We start from the raw sequence: 16,691 nt of genomic DNA, 5'->3' as shown, positions 1-16,691 counted from the left end.
CTTTTGCGCTCACACGGGCGAGCTTGAAGGCGAAACGTGTCGTGACATTGTGCAGCAGACAAATGCCCAGAAATCTTGCTTTAGCTAAGCTTCAGATTTGCCGTTCTTCCGTGATCAAACAGCATCTTGCAAAGAAAGAAGGGCAAGTGAAGGTAAAACTTCGAAGACCTCGCACTATACACTGAGGCGTTATTAAATCTGTATGTTGCTATTTTGGGCGGCTTGGACCAAGGGACCCTGAATCAATTGGCGGATGAGCTAGCGTCCAACGTTGCCTTCTGGAGTTGACTCAACGACAGGACGTCCCTGCCACCAGCACGTCATGCCACTCAAACGAAGAGGACCGGAGCCGGTGAATACGCAAAATTGTGGGGTGACCAGCACGCATGGTGGGGAGACCTCCAGCGCGACGACAAAAGCGAGAAGGTAACGCTCCTGTCTAACTTGATGTCGCCTAAGGCAAGTGTAGATCTCAGAAGGGTCCAGCACATGCGCGGTCTTCGGCGCTGCCAAGCTGTCCGCAAAGGGCAGGCCAAAGCGCATGATCACCAGGCCTCAGCTCTCGATATGAATTCCTGAGCTCTGTGTTTGCCCCTCATGGCATTCGCTCCTCCGTATCTTCAATCGTAATTGCGTACGATATGAGTTCTGTGTCGAGTGCCTCGACGGGCACCACGATCGACCCCAGCCAGTACCCCGCCGAACGACAACCTCAGAACAAGTCTCCGAAAACGCTCCTTTACCGTCTTTACATCTCCCACACTCTTTCGACTTGGAATGCGCGAACCTTTGAATTCGGCGCAGTCATTTTCCTTGCCGCCATCTTTCCTGGAACTTTATTTTTTGCATCTTGTTATGCGCTGTTCAGATCGGCCGTCGCCGCAGCCCTCGGGCCCTGGGTTGGCAGCTTAGTCGACAGCAAGAACCGCCTTCATGTAGTGCGCCAAAGTATCGTATGGCAGAGGATTTCCGTCGCTTTGTCATGTCTTCTTCTTGTTGCGCTGCTGGCCGGCAATCCCCAAAATGGCTGGATCCTCTACGGGCTTTTCGCTGCAATTGTCGCGCTAGCAGGTGTGGAGAAGCTGGCCTTCGTCGCCAACACCGTAGCCGTCGAAAGAGATTGGATTATCGTGGTCTCTGACAATTTGGGTGTCGAGAGACAAGAGCTGAACAGTGCAATGCGCCGGATTGATCTGATTTGTAAACTCATCGCACCCCTCGGCATCGGTCTTTTGGACGGATACTCCACGAAAGTCGCCATATGGGTCGTCTTCGGCCAGAATGCCATCAGCGTGCTCGCCGAATACTTCGCCATCGCGCAAGTCTACTCGGCGATTCCTGAGCTCGGACAAGGGAAACAGCAAAACGCCACTGAAACACCACGATCACCCGGTGGGACACCCATCGTCCCGTCCCGCTCCACACTGAATACTATCAAAGACAACGTTCGCCCATGGAAAGAATACTTCCAAAACCCCGCCTTCCTGGCATCCTTTTCTCTATCATTGCTATACCTTACGGTCCTGAGCTTCGCCTCTCAGATGACTACGTATCTCCTAACTGTCGGTTTCACCAGCACCCACGTATCTATCATGCGTCTTATCGCCGTCATCCTCGAGCTCAGCGCTACATGCGCTGCACCATTGCTCATGTCCAGGATTGGCGCTGTGCGCTCTGGCCTTTGGTTTATCAACGAGCAGCTCTTCTCCATCATCGCTGCGATCAGCTTTTTCGCGGCCACCACTTCCTCAACCAATCTCAAACTCGCCGGCCTCGCACTCGTTGCCGGTGTCTGTTTGTCTCGTCTTGGCCTCTGGGGCTTCGATCTCTGCGTGCAGTATCTGGTGCAAGAAGATGCACCTGAGGCGACACGCGGCTCATTCAGCGCAATCGAGATGTCGCTGCAGAACTTCTTCGAGCTGCTGAGCTTCGCGACAACGATGATCTTTTATCGACCAGAAGACTTCAAATACCCCGTGTACATAAGCGCAGGCGCCATAGCGCTGAGTGCGGCGTGCTTTGCGGGCTTCGTGAGGCAGAAGCGAGGACACTTGCTGCACACAAGCAAGTGCCTGAAAAGGTTTGGCAAGAGCGGTCGATATCAGATCCTGCCGACCATCGAGGAAGAAGTAGAATTAGAAGTCAACATCGTCGAAGAAAGACGCTCATAGATACCCAATCAATTCCTCTATCCCCATGACCTTGCACAAATCCACCTCCTCTCAAGCAAGCACCTAATGCCCCCCCCCCCCCCCCCCACATTCCCATTCCCAATCTATCTAACACACCTGATCTGTCCCTATTTCCACCTCTCAAAATTATGCTCCGTACTCCTCAGCTAATAACCTGCACGTCAGTCCTTTGACTCCTTGTGCTCACGTCCGTCCTCCTGCTCCTCGCTGCAATGCTCTTCACTTTCTCTTCCGCCTCTGCATCTCTTCCATCCCTCAGCCCCTGGGCAAGCCACCCTCTATCACCGCCAGCCTCTCTGCCTTTCCACAGCGCAAGCAGAACTAAAAGTATCATCAGGCTCGGCAGCATACCGAGCGTTTTCCAGCCCATGCAGCTGCCAAGGAGGGCGAAGAGCCAGTTACGCTTGGTCTTAGGGGCCTCGGTGCCGTTTTTATTGCTGAGGAAAGGTATGGGGGATAGATGATCTCTCATTGCGGGCAGGGCCGAGATGGACCCGGGAACGAGCGCGCAATAGGCAGTGGAGAGCCGGGATGTGAGGTTGTTCTGGAGAGAGAGGAGGGAGGGCGCGATTGTGAATGTTATTAGTGTTATTACGAGAAGGGGGTGCGCGATGAATACGAGGAAGAGTCTGGGTTGTGTTAGTTCTGGGCCATGGAGATGGGCGTGGAAGACGGGTAATGGCATTGTCAAGGACGGTGGACAAACAGGAATGAGCTGAAGAGGAACTTTTTGATCGGCCCCATGTATGCAACAAAACGCCAGTATGCAAAGGGTAGAGTCAGGACTGCGGCTTGGAGAAGGCCCAAGATTATAAAGAGAGGTATGATGACTTTGAATAGTGTCATGATGACTTCCACGGGAATAATTCTGAGGAACGGAAGATTTGTTTGTGCTCTAGACTTGCGTTGTACGTTCACGGCATTTTGACCTTCATATTCTGACTGCTGATATTGTTGCCTAATATCAGATCCGTACACTGTGTTCTTAACACCGAACTGATGCGGTGTTCGCCATCTCCTTCTACACTAGATCTTCTTACAGTCATCCTGAGGGTGCAAATGTGGGTGCCTGGCGTAGGTACAGGGGGTCCATGCAGCTCACAGTCGCCACGACACGAACGACAAATAGCATTTGATAGTTATCCAACCCCACAACAGACTTTTTATGCTGCAATGATAGCGGCTCGATTCAAAGAAATTCTCAAACAACGTGGTGCTAGTTCACCAAAAGGACGGCCCACTAGGTTCAGCTCTGCAGCTGCCGCGAGAACATCCTCAATTTTCTTCTCAAGGTCCGCACCCACGGATCTCTCGAGGAGCAGTACAAAAGCCCGTCGCTTCCTGTCCTCCTCACCAAATTCTTCGCTGTTATCGAATTTCAAATCCTGCCAATTCTTCTCAATCCGCTCGACAATCTCATCAGGATCGTTTGGCAGCCCCAACTTCTCAAGCGAATCTGCCGTCCTTGCATCAATAAATGGATAAGCTTCGTCCCAAAACCGCTGGATGCGGCGGTAGAAGATATTACGCCCTGTTTTGCCCAGACTCTTGAAGGTGAACTGAACTGTCTCGCTCCTCATCGACTGAATTCTTGGTCTGCTTGCGTATCTTCTCGAGATCGTTGTGCCAGTCATTGCTCTGTATAACCACCGCAATGAGCTCGATCTCCTCGGTCGTCTTGCCTCTGTGCTGCGTGCGCGCATCATTTCGGGATTGATAGATTATCTCAGCGCCCGCGGCTCTGATGGTGTCTGCGTCCGTGAATTCGTAGGGTGAGTTAAGAACGGTACGGATTGTGCACAAACCCAGACGATTCGAAATAGGTCGTGATAGTATAACGGCACAGACGAGCTCTACGAAGGGGCTCAGGAGTTGAGCATAGGTCTTGATGTCTTTGCCGCGTTTTCAAGGTCCTCGAGCTCATCTTCCGGTCTGCACATCTCCACGGCTGTATCGCACAGCAGGAATCTTATGACTTGGTCGGACGATGCACTACTCTTGGTGGGCTGTTGGCCATGCGTCTTTGTTGCTTGCTCGAATTTCGTGGCTTTGGTGGCCTTCTGGGCAGTTTCTGGAAGCGGGCTCTTCTTTAGCTTGTTACCTGTGCTTGCTGATGTCTCATCGCTCGCTTCTTCCTTCAAATTGCCTTCAATCACTCGTTCCGAGTTCTTTTTTACAGACTCATGATCAGATACATCTTTGTTTGTCGAGCTGCGAGTCTCGTGTGGAGCCATGTTTGATTGCCAATGTAATTAGGGATGTGGAGAGGTACTACTAGGCAGCATCGTATGCGTCAATTGTACGTTTGCATCCGCTAAAACCAGGGGTGTGACCCCAGCCTCTCAATATTCCGACTACTTTGGATGATGACGTCGTACGAAGTACAGAACCTCATGGTGGCGGACTTGCTGAAGGTCATTCTAATCCGAATTAGACATAGCAGACACCATCAACTCTGTTGGTACACGCACCTAATTTACAGCTCTCGTGCTGGGCTGGCATTCCGCATCCGAACACGACATTGTTGGCAAGTAAAATCTCAACTCCCGATACTGCCCAAGAGATCCATCATTCGCTTCTGACTTTGCATTCTCGTTACCATCGCTGGCTCCTGTGCTCGTGGTGTTATGGGTGCCTTTGGCTGAGTATCGAGGCCCCAAGAACTGGTCGACTCAGCTGAAAATGATGCTGCATAATCGGCATGCGACACCAGAGCTGGCATTGGTGCAGAGTAGTGTCGATTCGGGGCATTGATTGGACTTTGCGTGCTCCAATGTGACTGATGCGCACTGTAGGACGAAGGTCGCTGGTTATTCTTCGGATGATAAGGGTCATCCGACGACCTTTTTGTAGCTAGATGATGCGTGTTGCTCGACCGGACTGTGCTTGGAACTGGCATCTGATTATTGTACAGCGCCAATGACGGCGGCAGCTCGTGAACAGTCACCAATGAGTCGCTAAGTGCGTTCGTAGGAAAAGGTCGACGTTGCACTACGTGCGTCGTCTCTGACATGGTTCTGTTGCGCAACTGAAAATGGCTCGTCCGGCACATTCCCACCTGATCAAACGCTGCCCGCAACCGTGGAGGATATCCTAGTGGTGGTCCAGGATCATCTCTGGGATGCTGAGCTGGGAAAGAGAGGTCGCTCAGCAGTTCAGAAAGGCTTTCGCCGGGTCTTTGAGAGCTTTCGCCGGGTCTTTGGGAGCTTTCGTTGTTGTAAGACGTCGCTGTCCCGGGATTGACGCACAGTTCGTATGGATTGACAGGGCCGGCGGAGTTTGTGGCACTGAAGACGACTGCGTCTCCAGCCAACTCAGAGATCGCCATGTCATTAAGGTTGCTCCTGTAAGCCCAGGTCTCATTGTGTGGTCTATTCAATGTGTCTTTGTGATCAGTGCCTTGATCAGCAGAGGTGGATTTGTCGGCCATCGGTGGACTGTACAGGCTCGGGCGCACATCATACGTAACCGAGTCAACCGAGACAGCAGTGGCGTATGTTGGCGGTGGACTGCCAGTGGGCTTTCGACTCGACGCAAATGAAGGAGAGCGTATGGAGTCGTCTCGCTCATGTACGTTGAACAGTGCTGCGTTTGATGGGCTTCGGTGGCCAGAAACAGGTGGCAGGCGACTGTATGTGTTCGGGACTGGGTTTGCAGCGGCATGATCATGCAGAACACCTTTTTTCACTGCTGAGTAGCTGGGTCAGTTGACCTGAGTCATTATTGCGGTACATAGCACGTACCGATCGACTTCTGACCCGAGTCTGCCTTTGGCGGTTTCGGTCTGTTTGTTCTTCTGTGTCTAGCCAGAACATCTTCGAACTGCGTTGTGTCTTCATACTCCTGCGGAGCCGGATGACCTGGTGCGACCTCCAGGCCAACCAAATAACCAAGGATACTTGAAAGCTGCTGATGACAAGTCGAGAGCTCCGTCTTGCGGCTGAGCAGCTTTTCATGATCGCTAAACACCCACCGAACCCTTGTGTCAAATCTGATCGACCCTGTGCTCTCTTGCTCGACTCGCACGCGTTCGACCCATCTCCCAATCTCGTTGAGTGCGTATCTCGTGTTGTGTATGGCAGTCTTGATCCAAGGAAGCTTCCCAGGTGTTGCAGTAAGCTTCTTCTGTACCGTGTCCTCGCTCAGGAGTCGCTCGACTTCTTCGAGATCCGAACGAACAACGCATATAGTGCGCACGAAAACTGCATTTTCACTTCCAACTTCCGCAATCCGTATGGCCACATCAGCAAACTTGAATGCACTGCCAATGCTGGTGAATACCCCCGCACTGAAAGGATCCATTTTTGTGAGGTTCCTGGGTTTATCAAAGACAGAGGTTGGCCACGAATGCTACTGGCGACATGGCGGCAAGATCTCGAAGACGTAGTGTGACGAGGCTGAGATGGGAGAACCGGGTGGGGATCACCTAGACCCCAAAAATGTGTACCTTCAGAGACAGAGTCGCAAGGCTGAGGCGTGCATCCTCGGCGAATCAAGGCGCATGTCTGGCTGCAAGCCTGGGCGGCCCCATCGCAGCATGCCGCTTCCACAGATGAGATTGATCAATCACGGGGGCCCGTAAGCGCCACCGATAATGAATTGATGGAGCGTGCAGGAGAAGGGCTTGAAGACATTCAGCTGCTCCACTTGTACGGTAACTTCGTAAACGCGCTACCGGTACCGGTACCGTAGCGCCGGCCCGAAACTTTTGAACCAACATCACCGTTCAGCCTTCGCAAAGCGCATCCAAGATCTAGCCTCGGATCACAGCCTGACTACGTCAAAGCTCATTACTCAAGCGCACAGCCTAACGTGCAAACAGTAGTGAATGACGAGTCTGGCGTTTCCGCCTCCACACCTCCCTCCTGATCATACCGCTACGACCTCCTTCTCAGTCAATGCCTTGATGGGATTGAGAGGCTGGCCCCTATCCCCAACCGTCTGTACCAAAGATGGAAAGACGGTCAAGCCGCCTTGATGGCTAGCGAAGTCGAAGCAAAAAGTACCAGGCTGAGCAAAGAGCAAGAAGGCGAAGTTAGCAGCGCGCGTTAGGATCATGTCTAGATTCTTGCGACGCTGACGGCCATCGACGTTGCCCTTGATGAACGGCGCCAAGATCGAGTCCAAGGATGCGACCGTGTCTTGGAATGCTTCGGCTCGATCAGGATCCTGGCCCTGCTTGCCATATTGCTGTTGTAGCAAGACTGCGGTGACGCTTTTCCACTTGCTGAACAGAACTGATTGGGCTGCGCCATTCCGTTAGCTGGCGTCCCACAACGACAAAAGAACGACTTACAGTTATTTTCATTGCTCGCTGGAATGGATGCGGCGAGAGCGGCCACATCGTTTGGAAGCAGACTAGGACTCCGCTCGCCAGTACATCTGGGGAGGATCACTGATCCCACAATCAAACGCAGAGCGTTGTCTCTAGTGAGAGAATCTGCGAGCGTCTTGACGATAAGTGCAGCGCTTGTGCCAGTCAATGCTGCGATGTCGCGAATAGCCGCTTCGTTGAGGTTTGTAGCAGAGATGGGACCAGAATGATAGTAAGTCCGAACATGATTCTTGATGTTGTCTCGAATCTTCGAAAGATCACCAGTAATGGCATCGTCTTCCGCGGGCTGCGGGAGCAAGTCGTCAATGCTTCCAACAGGTGCCGCAGCCACGGTAGCTCCTTTCTCTGGTCCTACATTCCGCTCCGTGTATGAACTGTGTTGTCGGGAGTGCGCGGTAGTCGACGTAGCTCGTCGCTTCTTTTGGCGACGCAGTAAGAACAAGAAGATGACTCCAGCGATGAGCGCTCCAGCGAAAAGCATTCCAATAGCTACGCCTGCCACCGGACCTGCCTCGAGTCCCTTTCTGCCTGTTGGAATAGTCGAATTCGACCCCGCTTCAGTCGGACTGACTGTCGGTGTTTTAGATGGCGATACCGATCTTTGAGTACTTTTACCGACACCAGTGCTTCCAGTCTGCGCGCTATTTGCTTCACTCGTTTGAGTCCCATCCGCAGACCCGGTTGGCGGACATGGTACGCTTGTGGTGGTCACAGTAGAATTATTCTCGAGCACCTGGACCTTGTTACAGAACTGGGTGGTATTTCCATCACTGTTCCCGTTAGGAGGGAGGGTGCTGAACGTGGGTGGCTGCAGGGAGATCATGTTGCTGTTTAGATGCGAGTACTCGCAAGGATGAGACAAGCAAAGGTCAAAGTAGGTAAGTGGCAGCTGTCACTTGAGATGATTATAATGTTTGGCGATGATCAGGTTGGCTTACACTATGAGTCTTGCGCTTCATAAGTTGTGCTCTCTTGTGCATATGTTGGTCTGATTTCCCTCAGCTGTACTTGCCCTGAACCGGTGTAACTTGACGATTGGACGCCACAGTGGATCACAACATCCTGCAATATACGCTTTCGGGATTCCTCAAGCAATCTACAAGGTCAAAGTATAGAGACAGCCTCGTGTGGCTGCTTACTCGACTGTTTCGAGCACGCCGTCCGTCGATAGACGAGTACAGGGTGGGGTCCAGAATGCTAACTACCAACCAGGCCATTCTTCAGCTTCAGCCCCCAATGCTCCGTTGAACCACTTCAGTACTATCTGGAGCCTTCTGGAGCGTAACTTCACAGCTCTTGCATGTCGCTTAGATATCCCCGTCCGCAGAGAAACACTGGCCACCGATTAGCGCAACGAGCTGACCTTCCTAGACTTCCAGCCTCGCTACACGGAAGCTGTCAATGTTTATTGTAAGAGCCTCGACGCGCTCCTGGTACAATTTTGAATGACACAGATACCCGCTGCCTCTGTGATCCACAGCTTTGCTCGTTAGTTACGAAAGTTCGAACTGAGGTTCGAGGCATCTGCGAAAATGGATCGCCCAGATATGGTGATATCGATAGACTTTGGCATGACCTGTATGTTTCCTCACACTCGTTCAGATATACTGCTGACAAGATACTGAAGGCACTGGTGTCGCATATTGCAATACGTCCACAGGGTCCGATGCAGTTAGACATATACAGAGATGGCCGGGAAGGACGCAAGCAAATGAAAACAAAGTAAGTAGAAAACACGGGTTACATTTCAAACCATTCAAATAAGTTTTCGTCAGGTCCCGAGTCTGTTGGTGTATCCGCACGGTTCTTCTACCCCTTCATCGTGGGGTTTTCTCGCCGAGACAGCACAAGAGGCTAGCGGTGCTGGCGATGAGAGCCGAGAGTGGTTCAAGATTATGCTGGACGAACATCTGTTGGAGCAAATGCGCAAGAAACCCAGCGACCCGTTAAAAGTCCCGCACATACACGAAGTCGAGAAATGGTATGTTGATTTCCTAACTAGCTCTGCGGCAGCTAACAGGTACACAATACAGGTACACTGATTATTTTCGATTCCTCTACCGAACCATCGAAACGCGACTGAAGGGCGAACTTGCTAGCACCTGGGAAGATGCTCAGATCGAATATATATTCTCCGTTCCTACCACCTGGCGGCCACTCCCGACGGTTGAACGGTTTCGAAAGATCATAACGGCCGCTGGCTTTGGGTCAAATCCAAATCATAAAGTCAATATCGGATTGACAGAGGCTGAAGCGGCGGCGGTACACACAGCGCGTAGCATGCCGGGAATATTCAAAGAAAACGAGATCCTCTTCGTATGTGACGTGGGAGGTGGTACGACTGATCTGTCCGTCTTCCGCGTCAAGAACACTATCGGTGGATCATTGAGCCTTGAGCAGCTAGACGTGGTCTTTGGCGCAACTATTGGTGCTGCACAGCTTGACTCTCTCTTCGAGAACGCAGTCCTCGAGCGACTCCAGCTTGCGGATCGCGCCATTCCGACTGGTCTACAAGATCTTCATTCCGCTGCATGGGAGATGAGGATCAGCAAAGAGTATCAGAATGCAAAATGCGACTATGGTTCTGAGGAGTCGCTAGCAGATACAGACACATTTGCTGTTCGAGTACCGAAGCTCAACCCACGCTACACAAATCAACAGTACGAGATCAGTGGCGGAGACATGTACTTTCAGCGAGACGATCTGAAGGGCAACTTCGATGAGCAGATTGCCAAATTGTTCGATATGATGGACAAACAGCTCGTGCGATTGCAGCAGAAGCATCCAAACGAACAAGTCGCACATCTTGTCTTATCCGGTGGTCTCGGCAATTCTGCGTACGTACAGTCATGTCTAAGGTCCAGATACGCCTTTGGCAACTCGACGCACAGCAATGCCCGAAGCATACAAATCCGAGTCGCGCCAGATCCGCAACTTGTTGTCTGCAAAGGCAATGTCGCAGACCGAGTCGCAAAGCTGAAAAGTGGCCAGTCGGTATTGGCCTGGCGCTGCTGCCGCGCATCCTACGGCACGAAGTACAAAATGTTGTACAATTCAACCATACCTGAACACATCGGGCTACGTACCGAGATTGACATTCTTGACGGCAAGGTTTATGTCGTCGATTGTGTTGACTGGTTTATCAAGAAGGTATGTCGTGCGGCTTGGTTGGCATTGACAGGTTTACTGACAGTAGAAGGGCGAAGCAGTGTCTAGTGACTTTCCCATTGTTCGAGAGTTCAGCCGCAAGTGCTCACCGGCGACCTCCGCGTTGCCAAATCCACCACGCATATTCCCTACCGATGTCATCTGCTCTGAAGCGGATGTAGAACTGCTACCCTACGCCATGAACTTATGTGAGTCTCTCTTGTTATCTGTGGCTGTGCTTTTGCTAATACAGTACAGCGTGTCGATCAATGTGCAAGGTCGAGTCCGATTTCGCCAAAGTGCCGTTGTCACTGTTCAAACTCAAGAATCGACACTGGTGGAACAGCGGCAAAAAGTATCACCGGATCAACTTTATGATCAAAGTGAACCTCGGTCCAGCTGACTTGTCTTTCGAGCTTTGGCACAATGGTGTAAAGCTCAGCAAAGACAACACCATCAAGGTGGAGTGGCAAGCAGCAGCGCCACCTGATTCACACCAAAGCCCTGTTGCGAGTGATTTCCCTATGAACAGCCTGCCTGCGATCACTAAAAAGACTGGTGGTATGGCCCGGAAGTCTGTTCAGCATCTTGGAAACATGAGCGGATACGATCACGCACCATCGGGGCCCTACGGCAATGGCTGGGACAACAAGATGGAAATTCAGACGAACATTGTGGCTGCGCAGCGAAATGGGTCGACTGTATGGTGATAGCGAGTTTGTTTTCGACGAAATAAATTCGTGACCGATGTATATACTCTGAATTGCACCTTTCACGCCTCCCGTACTTGCGCTATGTCTCGGCTTATCATCGTCACCATCAGCACACATTGCTTCCCACCCGTGATCCTTCTGACAATATCTGTGACTTCATTCAGTCTTGTCAAATTGGGACAATGACCGGTCTCGACTGACACACGCTGTACCTGTACACCTGCGTCTTCCATACCCTTCACAAACACTCTTTGATAATCCAGTGGCACTGTCATGTCTCCAATTGTATGGATGTATGTCACTGGCCCATCGCGCCACGCCGTACGCGCGGTTGTAAGTGGCTGATACATGCAGGTACCGTTCTACCGTCCCAATGTAGCCACATAAGCAACCTTCTCTTCTTCGGAGACACTTTCATCAGCACCAATCGACAGCAGCTTCGGGTCACGGTGGACACATGACTTGTCATCCGCGAAGTCGAAAGCCAGGGCAAAAGCTCTTCGTGTCCAAAATCGCGCACAGGGTCGACCATGCTCTTGCTTTCGGGGAGTGCCGTTTCAGTCATGTATATAAGGTGTGACACGCCACCTGGTAGCCCTTTTTGGGATCTTTCTGAGGCCCCGAGCCCAGCGAGCGCGTTGGTTCCCACTTGGCCACCATAGGAATGTATCAGGACCAGCATCTCTTTGCCAGCTTCAGCCAGACCTTGTGCATATGGGCGGATCAGAGCAGAATCGGCTTCCAGGTCGGAACTGGGTGGCCGCTCGTCACTTATTGACCCCAGCGCAGGAATGTGGACCACGAAGCCAGACGCAGAAAGAGCCTCGGTGAGCTTGGCGTAGCTTTGGGGTGTATGCCAGCCGCCCGAGATGAGAAGAACGACAGACCGAGAGTTAGCCATTCTGATGAATCGATACCTCGAGCGGGCTGCGAGAGTCAAACTCCAGCAAAATCTCAAGCGCCTTGATCTTTAAGTACTAAACCGAGGGGTGTCAGTACTATGCAGAACCGAGAAGCGCGTCATAAGCGCGGTCTGCAGCCAAGATGACTTCCGTAACTACAGCGTTCCGGATTGTGCATGCCTAGACACTCCAGGAGATTAAGCTGGGTGTTGTGGACTGGAGATGCACTCACGTCTGCTAGCGTCGCCGATGACGTCAGTTGATTGAAGCCTGCGTTTTACAATCTATCATTATCTGACTTCAAATCTTTTATCTTTTGTTGCGCGATGAAGCACCAATGGCGATGGATGTTGAGCAGTTCTTCAGTCGTTAAGCCACCGTGTATTGATCCACAGGACCAATTTGCTCTGGCAAACACGCTACAGCGGTCGATGAACAGTGAAATGAGACGACAATCACCGAATGAAGATTCTGACTCTCTCTGAAGCTGATGTTGAACTGCTTCTAGGGCCTGCACGTTGCGATAGGCGACTCCCGGCTCGACTGATTGATGGACGCAGCTATGATGGTCTGGACATTCCGAGTTTTATCTTCTTGCCAGCACAAATGCGGATGTCTTTTACCGTACAATCTTATGCTCTGGAGCGTAATGTCACCTGCAAGTCGCCATCGGAGACACCCTTTGTAGTCTTGTGAGTATCTCCAACACATCACCGCACAGTCTGTTGCCTGGAGCAGTACCGCAGCTGGTCACTCGAAAGCTCACCGTCTCCCTCAACAACCTTTAGTCCAGTCTCCAACACATTCAACGCGCGATCAACGCGCGTGAGCACAGTATTCTCCTTCCCGGAGACGGCGTCGTGCGAGACAGCTCGCTATGGCGAATAGCCCTACTGTGCAGAGTAAACCAATACCGATCCCACACCATTGTAGATCCAGCAGTATATTCTCGAACCACTAAGGTCAGTGTGAGCTGTGATCCTGACTGCGACGAGCGTACCACCAAGCCATCTCATCGCCGCTGAACAATAACATACGCAAATCCCAGTACAGTACGCCCACAACACGTGGTCGGTTGAGGAGAAGGGAAGACACAGGACATTCACACAGTCACAGTCACAATAACTACGTCTTGGAGCCGTCGAGTATCAATCCACCAGCCCCGGCAGCTCGCGCTGGATTAGATCTGCATTCACAGACGCAGACCCGGCCATTACAATATTTCGCCATCCCTTCTTCTCTGACACAACTGTACTCTGTTCAAAACCCGGGACTGACCACGACTTCTTGGCCTCCACTAACGACGTTGCAAAGCCCTTCAGACCAGACTACTACCAATATATTTCACAGATAGTCACCAGTATTTTCCGCACAGTCTTGCCGAGAATCTCTGTACTCCGAGACGACATTCCCCCTAGTTTTCGAAATCGCAGAGCGCTGTCAGGGTTCAGCATCAACAGACCCACAGCACACTCATCCCCCTCCACCGTGTGAAACCCACTCGCATTGCGAAGATATTCGATCGAGAGGAGATGCAACTCTGAACTCGATGTCTCGTCAAAGACGATAGCAATACAAATGTGCATAGATCGTTGATGTGCATAGATCGTTGATGTGCGTAGATCGTTGATGTGCGTAGATCGTTGATGTGCGTAGATCGTTGATGTGCGTGGACGATTAACTGACTTCCTGAGTAGATGCATGGGCATCTACCACACCTCTCGAAACTACCGCAGTCGTAGTGAGGATCAAACGTGTCCCGACAACGCCAGCGTATACGCATAGACGGTGGAAGGACGGCAGTGAGCGCGAGACTGGTGCGCAGGACGGATGAGGGCGTGTATCGTTATCTGATGCTGATGTCGACGAGGCTACCGTGTGGTGCAGAGCAGTGCAGAAGCACGCAGATCACGAGAACGAGCTAGGAACGGAAACAGGAATGGGGTGTGCTCAATCACGCTCGATGACACGCAGTATAGATACGCCTCACGCTCCTCCGTCTCCACTCCACCACCCTGCTCACCACTCCTCTCACCACTTCTCAACATCCCCCTTCCCCGGCATCTTCGCTCTGACGATCTTATCACAATTCAGCAGACACAGCGGGTCAAACGCCTTCTTCAGCTGGCGCATGGCGTCGACGGTCGCGGTGCCCAGTTCGTGCGGGAGGTAGTCGCGCTTGACGAGGCCGACGCCGTGTTCGCCTGTTGCCGTGCCTGGGGGGGTGTTAGATGGGCATGAAATAGAGGGGGTGGGGCGCCGGGATGGACGTGTAGGGGATCGCTGCTCAGGCCCTCGCTGCTCGCTGCGCTCGGGGCTCGTTTCGCTCGGGGCTCGTTTCGTTTGGGACTCACCTTCCAGCTCAATGGCGCGCTTGACCATGTCGTGCACGAGACGCTTCGTCTTGGCATACTCGGTCTTGCGGTTGTACAGGATGATAGCGTGGAAATTCCCATCGCCGACATGTCCGACGATGCTGCCCAGCAATCCGCTCTTGCCAATCTGCTCCTTGGTCTCCTCGATGATGAGCGGCAGCTTGGAGATGGGCACGGCGACATCCGTGGTCCACACACCGACATCGTCGCTGCCCTCGCCCTTGGCCATGACGCTCCACAGCGCCTCCTTGCGCGCCTGCCACAGGTCCTCCTTTTCCTGCTCGCTCGTGGCGAACTCGAAGCCGACGCTGCCGCTCTTCTTGGCCATGGCCTGGACCTGGGTGATCTGCTCGCGGACGCTGCTCTTGGTGCCGGCGAACTTGAAGAACAGCGTGGGCGCGTTCTTCCAGGTGCGCGCCGTCTGCCCCGCGTCGTTGATGCACTGCATCTGCACGTCGTCGAGGATCTCGATGGCGGCGATGGGCACGCCGGCGCCGACGACGCTGAAGACGCAGTCGGCGGCGGCGCGGATCGATGGGAATGCGCACACGGCGACGCTGGTGTGCTGCGGCTTGACGGTGACCTTGAGCGTGGCTTCGGTGACGAGGCCCAGCGTGCCCTCGCTGCCGATGAACATGCGCGTCAGGTCGTAGCCGGCCGACGACTTGCGCGGGCGCTGGCGCGTCTTGATGATGGTGCCGTCGGCCAGCACGACGGTGAGGCTGATGACCCAGTCCTTCATGGTGCCGTAGCGGTAGGCGTTTGTGCCGGAGCAGCCGGTGCCGACCATGCCGCCAATCATGGCCCCGGGGCCCGGGTCGGGGGGGAAGAAGAGGTTCGACTTGGCGAGCTCCTCGTTCAGCAGCTCCCAGCCGACGGCGGGCTGGACGACGACGTCGAGGTCGTCGGCGTGCAGGGCGAGGATCTTGTCCATGCGGCTGAAGTCGATGCAGATGCCGCCCTTGGTGGCGGCGAAGTGGCCCTCGAGGCTGGTGCCGCCGCTGTAGGGCGTCACGGGGATGCGGCGCTCGTGGCAGACCTTCATGATGGCGCTGACCTCGGCGGTGCTGCCGGGCTTGACGATGCAGAAGGGCACGTCGCCGGGCGCCGCGGGGTGCGACGACCACGACGAGCCGCTGTGCGACTCGAGGTCGGATCGCTCGAGCGAGACGTTCTCCTTGCCGACGATGTCGCGCACGTCGGCCCAGGCGGCCTCCATGTTGGCCTCGGAGATGTTGTGCTGGACGGGCGGGAACGTGGGCAGCGGCGCCGTCGAGGCCGTGTCGGGCTTGGGGGGCTTCAGCTGGCCGTAGTAGTAGCCCATGGCGCCGGCGACGCCGACAGCTGTGCGCGTCAGCAGATGCCTTCACCGTCAACGCGACCTATTGCCTGGGCGGGGGCGTGCATACCCGTGACCGTCGCCCAGAACTTGCCGCGCGCGGTGCGCTGCTGCAGCGACTGCAGCTGGTACTGCTCGGCCTTTTCCTTCTGCACGCGCTCCTGGATCGTCTCCTGCAGCTGCAGGTAGAATGGCCGCTCGCCGTCCGCGACGGGCTTCTGGTCCTTGGTGCTCGCCCATCTCTGCTGCGTGCGCCCGCGACTTATTTTTGTGCTGCTCACGAGCGTCGGAGCTCGGAGTGCTGAGCCTTTCGGCAGTCCTCGTAACGACATGTCTACAAAACTAGGTGGAGCATGTCTCGCAGCGAGGGTTTGCTGGAGTCTTGCGTCGATCCCACGAATAGTCGGCACTTTAGCGCCATGTCGTTCCTTAACGCCGAGCCGCCGACGCGAAGCTGTCGCGGAGGTGCTGCCGCTCCGCAACCAAGTCGGCTATATCTTCGGCCTTGACGTCTGGTCTGGGTGATGGCCGGGCAGTGGTGTTGACATTAATCGTGCTGTTGTTGTTTAGACAGGTTACTTTGACAAGGTGTGCGAGATGGTGTTGACATCAATTGTGCTGTTCTTAATTAGACGGTTTACTTCAACAAGGTGTGCAAGATGGTGTTAACATCAATTGTGCTGTTCTT

At 53.5% G+C, this 16,691-nt stretch overlaps 7 protein-coding genes across 7 annotated transcripts; 2 read left to right on the top strand and 5 right to left on the bottom strand.

Moving 5' to 3' along the window:
• Positions 1–190: 190 nt before the first annotated feature.
• On the top strand, positions 191–2,210 carry M421DRAFT_422995 (uncharacterized protein). The gene has a single exon (XM_033593329.1). The coding sequence runs from the start codon at positions 642–644 to the stop codon at positions 2,169–2,171; it is 1,530 nt and encodes a 509-aa protein (XP_033446556.1). The 5' UTR covers positions 191–641; the 3' UTR covers positions 2,172–2,210.
• A 165-nt stretch (positions 2,211–2,375) lies between these two features.
• Positions 2,376–4,426, bottom strand: M421DRAFT_102639 (uncharacterized protein; the record flags this gene model as incomplete). The annotated part of the gene is made up of 4 exons (XM_033586809.1): positions 2,376–2,399; positions 3,455–3,723; positions 3,758–4,076; positions 4,139–4,426. 4 exons carry the CDS (start codon positions 4,424–4,426, stop codon positions 2,376–2,378), a joined length of 900 nt encoding a protein of 299 aa, XP_033446555.1.
• An 80-nt stretch (positions 4,427–4,506) lies between these two features.
• M421DRAFT_7227 (uncharacterized protein) lies at positions 4,507–6,494 on the bottom strand (the record flags this gene model as incomplete). The annotated part of the gene is made up of 3 exons (XM_033596856.1): positions 4,507–4,612; positions 5,441–5,882; positions 5,936–6,494. 3 exons carry the CDS (start codon positions 6,492–6,494, stop codon positions 4,507–4,509), a joined length of 1,107 nt encoding a protein of 368 aa, XP_033446554.1.
• A 273-nt stretch (positions 6,495–6,767) lies between these two features.
• M421DRAFT_422991 (uncharacterized protein) lies at positions 6,768–8,416 on the bottom strand. Its single transcript, XM_033593328.1, has 3 exons — positions 7,883–8,416; positions 7,489–7,813; positions 6,768–7,438 (listed from the first exon to the last, which is right to left on the bottom strand). Exons 1-3 carry the CDS (start codon positions 8,348–8,350, stop codon positions 7,062–7,064), a joined length of 1,170 nt encoding a protein of 389 aa, XP_033446553.1. The 5' UTR covers positions 8,351–8,416; the 3' UTR covers positions 6,768–7,061.
• A 582-nt stretch (positions 8,417–8,998) lies between these two features.
• Positions 8,999–11,451, top strand: M421DRAFT_422990 (uncharacterized protein). Its single transcript, XM_033593327.1, has 6 exons — positions 8,999–9,105; positions 9,155–9,249; positions 9,303–9,508; positions 9,561–10,677; positions 10,727–10,883; positions 10,933–11,451. The coding sequence occupies exons 1-6, from the start codon at positions 9,060–9,062 to the stop codon at positions 11,382–11,384; spliced, it is 2,073 nt and encodes a 690-aa protein (XP_033446552.1). The 5' UTR covers positions 8,999–9,059; the 3' UTR covers positions 11,385–11,451.
• A 234-nt stretch (positions 11,452–11,685) lies between these two features.
• On the bottom strand, positions 11,686–12,288 carry M421DRAFT_94142 (uncharacterized protein; the record flags this gene model as incomplete). Its single annotated transcript, XM_033598176.1, has 1 exon — positions 11,686–12,288. The coding sequence occupies one exon, from the start codon at positions 12,286–12,288 to the stop codon at positions 11,686–11,688; it is 603 nt and encodes a 200-aa protein (XP_033446551.1).
• A 2,032-nt stretch (positions 12,289–14,320) lies between these two features.
• Positions 14,321–16,335, bottom strand: M421DRAFT_68123 (D-lactate dehydrogenase mitochondrial precursor; the record flags this gene model as incomplete). The annotated part of the gene is made up of 3 exons (XM_033596485.1): positions 14,321–14,505; positions 14,644–16,008; positions 16,074–16,335. 3 exons carry the CDS (start codon positions 16,333–16,335, stop codon positions 14,321–14,323), a joined length of 1,812 nt encoding a protein of 603 aa, XP_033446550.1.
• Between the last annotated feature and the right edge of the window lie 356 nt (positions 16,336–16,691).

The sequence above is a fragment of the Didymella exigua genome (genome assembly GCF_010094145.1).
Source record: "Didymella exigua CBS 183.55 unplaced genomic scaffold M421scaffold_23, whole genome shotgun sequence".
Classification (NCBI taxonomy): Eukaryota; Fungi; Ascomycota; class Dothideomycetes; order Pleosporales; family Didymellaceae; genus Didymella; species Didymella exigua.
Note: the sequence above shows the minus strand (reverse complement) of the source record. Positions and strands in the feature narration are given on the sequence as shown.